This window comes from Gavialis gangeticus, unplaced genomic scaffold (assembly GCF_001723915.1).
Source record: "Gavialis gangeticus isolate Ggan-Ray unplaced genomic scaffold, GavGan_comp1, whole genome shotgun sequence".
Taxonomy (NCBI): Eukaryota; Metazoa; Chordata; order Crocodylia; family Gavialidae; genus Gavialis; species Gavialis gangeticus.
Genome location: NW_017728995.1, coordinates 57,979,524 through 57,985,112, shown reverse-complemented (window position 1 = coordinate 57,985,112; position 5,589 = coordinate 57,979,524). Strand labels below are relative to the sequence as shown.

General features: G+C 39.6%; 1 protein-coding gene across 1 annotated transcript in view; it reads right to left on the bottom strand.

The window, feature by feature from the left end:
• Nucleotides 1-1,339: 1,339 nt before the first annotated feature.
• LOC109287797 (vesicle-associated membrane protein 2-like) overlaps nucleotides 1,340-5,589 on the bottom strand; it is a 31,302-nt gene continuing 27,052 nt past the window's right edge. Inside the window, exon 5 of the mRNA XM_019503082.1 lies at nucleotides 1,340-5,248. Within this exon, the coding sequence (XP_019358627.1) occupies nucleotides 5,232-5,248 (17 nt within the window). The 3' untranslated portion in view covers nucleotides 1,340-5,231. The remainder of the gene's footprint in view (nucleotides 5,249-5,589) is intronic.

The following is a 5,589-nucleotide window of genomic DNA, read 5'->3' as shown; positions in this document are numbered from 1 at the left end:
TGGGAGGTGCTCTACTCACTAGGGCTGTGCGAAACAGCACTGTTTTGTTTAGACTTCCATTGCACCATTTCAGTGGGACAGTATTTTGGTTCAAGTTTTGTTTAGTTTTGAAAGCACTGTTCCGTTTTGTTTTGTTGAAACTGTTTCGCTGTTTCAATGGTTTGCCTATAGGCTATAATGGGGAAGAACAAAACTGCCTATAACTTTGTCATTTTCTGCTGATTTGGATGAAAACAGCAGGAATGGTAGCCCCTTCTGAGGGCATGAAGCTTGCCAAGTTTCAAGGAGATAGATGTAGGGGTTTCTGGGAAACTTCACCTCAAAGTCTTGAAAGCAAAACTCATATCACTGGTAAGTGTGAAGGCACAGAGGGGTGAAAACAGCAGGCATGGTAGCCCCTTCTAAGGGCATGAAGGCTGCCAGGTTTCAAGGAGATAGGTACAGGGGTTTCTGGGAAACTGCACCTCAAGCTGCGGACAAGCAAAACTTGTGTGAAAACACGCAACCGCGCATGTGTGTTAAGGCGTGCCCTCACTGGCGCTGAGGCCTCTATATGACACAGTAGTGTGTCCCAATAACACCTCCTCCTCCCCTACAGCCTCAGTCCAGTCCACCACTTTAAACGGCAACAGGTAATAACTTAGTGAACAGCACAGTAGCATCAGCAGCATCTCAGGCAGCCAAACTGTCACAGTCAATATCAGAGCAGTTCTTCCCCCCTCCTCCCCTTCCCTTTCCTTACTTTGTTTCCCTGCAGCCAAGCCCAGCTTCAGCTTCAAAACTCAAAATGTTTCGAAACTTTTGAAACATTTTGACTGCCCTCGTTTTGTTTCGAGGCTGTTTCGAAGTCCTTTGTTTTGTTTCAATTTTGCTGTTTCGAGCTTTGAAATAAGTTGAAACAGCATCAAAATGAAACAGCCAGTGAAATTTCACACAGCCCTGCTATTCACTATAAAAGATGCTGGCCATCAACACAAGCAACCAAATTATCATTGCATTTTTTGTGGGTTACATGGCATCCAATATGCCATGTAATCAGCCTCACCCATGGGTATATATGATTCTAACACCGTAAATGGTCTTTTATACTGTAACACAGTGGTCTCCAAAGTGGGGTGCGCAAGACAATCCATTGGGGTGCGGAAAGAAAATATTAGAACTTCTATTTATATTTATTTTTTATCTAAACAAATAAGAAAGAAATTAAGCTTTACTTGTATTTAATATATGGATTGACACTGGTGCCCTCAGTCGGTCCGTATGTCAGACGGTCATGTGTCAGGTATGGTACGCGAAGTATCCTGAGGGAAGAGTGGGAGTTCCACATATATTAGGGGTGCGTGCTCAGAAATTTTTTACTGATAGGGGTGCGTGATCAAAAAAGTTTGGGGACCACTGCTCTAACAAATAACTTCAAATATATACAAGGGTGAGTTAACACACTACTATTGGGTGTTAGACTAGGTAGCCTGAGTTCTACACTGATTTAGGTTTTCATCTGTTTTTTTTTAAAGACAATAAGCAAAAAAAATAAATAGTGGCTCCAATACTCCAATTATGTTTTTGTGTAGCTCCATAGACTGCAACCCGCTGCACTCTATACACAGAGGATTTTATGGGGCTTGCACAATACAGACATATATGGTATCATGTAGTCCCATCTTACACAGCCTGAGTAACATGATCCCCCCATTTGGAAACCATTAACAGTCTAGTCTACATGAACTTTGAGGATAGAGCTCTAGTGGGCAGGGAAGGGGGTGGTTACTTATTCATCAAACTATAAAAGGAAACAAGACCACATAAATTATCTTACCAGTCATACTGATCAGTAGTGAACAAATAGCAAATGTTGAACACCTGCAAGATCACTATTTGTGATGAATACACAGAGTAAAACGCATCCGTGTAATACATTCCATTAACAAGCATAAGGACATTTCTGTCTGTCTGCAGACATCCTGCAAGACGCTAGAAGCTACATTTGTTGGCTAAACTGCTTTGTGAATTATTTGCTGAGGTCTGGCAATCATCCCCATTAGAAAACACGACAGAGGGCAAGAGGGCAAACCAAGACAAGTTCCTATAGGAGAGTGAGTACGCATTCCACCATCCTTGAGGCACAATTTACAATTACATTTTTTAGTATCAGTATACAATGTGCGTGAGCTAATAGGGAGCACCAGTAATCCCTCTCCACCCTTGCCTAAAGCATCTGTTTTGGTTATTCCCTTTCCTGGGACAACTTACTTTAAGCTTTCATTATAGAACCCAGTTCTGCCATCCTACTCAAAACCTGCAGTGATTCATCCTGTGTTTGTAGTCTGTATGTATGGGAGAGGGAGAGAGCTTGAACCTTTGTAACCACATAAGTACATGTTCCTAGTTGCACCAAGACAACTTACCCTGATAAGCCCCATTTTGTTTTGGTGCTGCAATTAGATATTTGCAAAAGCATAGCTACATACTAAGGTTGCCAACTTTGACTGAAGGTATTTTGGGAGTTTTTTTTCCTGAAGTTTTTCTCTAAGATTTTTTTTTTTTCTTAAAATATCCTATTAAAATTTCCTGGATTGCTTTCAATAGTCACTGGGAGATTGATGCTGATTCCGGTAGACTCCTGACCAAGCCTGGAGGGTTGGCAACCTTACTACATATATATAATTTCACTAGTGCAAACTACTCTTTTCTGGATAAGGTACTACTAAACATGAGTAAGAGTGGCAGAATGTGGCCTTCAGCTGATAGTTATTTCATACTGTCAACCAGTATGAAATAATGACAGGTTTTTGGTAGTTGAAAAATAAAACCTCTGAAGCTGGACTGCTTCTCTTTTCTCTTCAGTGAGGGTCTTGACTTTCAAGGTACTGAGTCACCCCTTCAACAGGGTGAAACGCAATACTTTGCAGGATCAAGCTCATGACAACTTCAAAAAATGAAAAAATGCTTTATCCTTGGTCCAGAGGCTTTTTAAATTGTTTGTGCACTGATTCTCTAAACTGAAGGATTGAAATAACCAGGATATACCATTAAGCTCAGTTATACATCAGTAGCTCTCAAAATGACATTTCCATTTCATTAAGGCTGTAGGCATCTGTTATTTATCAATATCAAATGGTACATGTAAAAATAAATCTATAAATAGAAAGCAAAAATAAAGTAACTGAGCCCTTCAACTAGTCATTGCTTATTTTCTCTGCAGAATTATACTTAAGCACAGTTTATATGTATGTGCATGGCAATATATTGTGTGCATTTATACGTACACTGCTTGGCTTACTGACTTGTGTTTTTTAGGTAGAGATGGATTACAGTGAGGCTATTTACAGGTGAATTGGCCATGTTTACATAGTTCAGCTAAATAGCAGCCAAAGATAAAGATTAATAGAAAAAAACTCTTATTTTTAATTGGAAAATAAAAAGATCTATCAGAATGTTGTGCCTATCAGTCCTGATGGGGTTCAGCGGATACTGTCTTTGTATACTGTCTAGCATGGTGTCAACTGAACCCCATCAGGACTGACAGGCATGACATTCTGGTGGATCTTTTTATTTGTTTGAAAAAACACATCTGTATCCTTCTTTCTCGGTAGCAGTCTCACCCTCTCCAGAACACGTTATTCAGTGTTAAAAAACTACTGAACTTAAAAAACAAACAAAACCCCTTGCAACTGTACAATAATAAGCAATGAAAACAGTTTTTAAAAGAAAATATATTTCAATTTCAGGCTTCCACTGCAGAAAGACTGTTATATCCTGGGTAGTATAAATACTGAGTCTCTGAGTATGAAAAATGCTTGGAAGAATCCTTTTTAAAGGGGATGCTATCAGTTTGAAAGTTATACATACATATTTTTAGATCAGACCTACACTTCAAAATTTTGCCAGCATTACTGTTCCCTTGGCTGCGGCTTGACATCACAGCCAGCTAGCTATACAGGGAAAGCAGCTTCTCTGTGTGCAGCTATCCACACAGGACAGCTGCACCTTAGTGTCTGTCATTCAGGAAGCTAATGGTTAAGTCCGTAGAAATGCCTCTTCTGCCACCATAAGCCATGCCTCCATTGCGGGGGGATCTGCCACCAGAGTTCTGCTGGCACAATTACGTGGTTGCTGCATAATGAAGACAACTCCTTAAGTAGACTATTTTACCTGCCATACTAATAATAATGCTATGGTTCAGCACTCCTTTGCCTCATTCATTCTATAGAACCTTTCTTAGGAGAACAAACTAGGCCCTGTTCCTGCCACCGTTCCCACCCCCACTGACTGCTTCTCTTATTTTGTAGGCCACCAGGAGATAAATGCAGCAATCCTGCAAAGTGATCTATATAGGCAGTTCTCTGACTGCGGAACTCCTCTGGCTTCAATTAGCCAGCTCATGTACTTAAAGTCAAATGTGTATAAGTTTTTGCCAGACTATCCAATTATTTTTTGTCATGATGATGCTTGTACAATTTTAGCTTCTCACTTGCTTTGGACAATTGAAATGCACAAGTCACAGTCATTCATACTTAATATATAGTTCTCTTTCAGCTTTCATACCCTAGCACAATGCTATAGCATTTATATGGTAAACTCCTCAAGGGAATTTAAATTCAGGAACATACTCCCATTGTTTTTCTTTGACCAACACTGCAAACTTGCATGACTAAAATTAGGCTTCAGCTTCCATATTTAAGCCCCTAAATACAAAGTAGCTTGACAAAAAAAGTTTGGCAAACATCTGCAAGTACTACTGACTTCAACAGAATTAGCTTGTACTTGCCACTCATGAAAATCAGGTGTCTGGCTTTGGATTTTGCTGCCTAAGTGTAGGCATCCCAGGTTTAATAATTTGTTTCAATATTTAACAGAACGTTAATTTTAATGCTAATCAACCTGACAGAGTCCCTTTAAGCAAGACATTTTCCCATAACTGCTCTTATAATTCTAAAAAGTTTAGGATGTTTTTCATATATATCACGATTTCTGAAGGTCAGTGTGGACACATTTTAAGACACAGTGATAATAATACAATGTATAGAACTACTTGGCAGTATTTAGCTGGTACAGTTTCTTGTGGAAACAACATAATACCAAAACACACTACATTGAATGCTTACGAGTTATTACAAGCAAAAATCCCCGAGACACCAGGAATTAAAAAGCAGAGTTCAATGAGGGAATGTTGATACTGTTGGTTGATATGAACAAAGCCATGCCATGCCAAGCCTTCCCTCATCGCTTGTTCAAGTGCAGAAATAAACTAGAAAGGAAAGAACAGAAAAAACAAAAGTCACCATAGACTTAATATTAGGCTTTAGCCTTGCAATATAATCCGATGAAATCAAAGAGCAGGCAAATTTACTTGGCACACCCCTCCTGAAGAAGACCACTATAGTGCTACCACATTAATTACTTGTGTTAGAAAGCCTGACTACCTTCCTTCCTGGTAAAAGAGCACCTACCAGAGTGATAGGGTAAATGGTGTAGATAAAGCTGAGTATGTGATCTAGCTTCCATTAAAATCAATAGCAAAACTCCCACTGACATCAATAAGGGCAGGATAAGCTCTGACTATAAACACTGCACACACAGCCCAGCGAA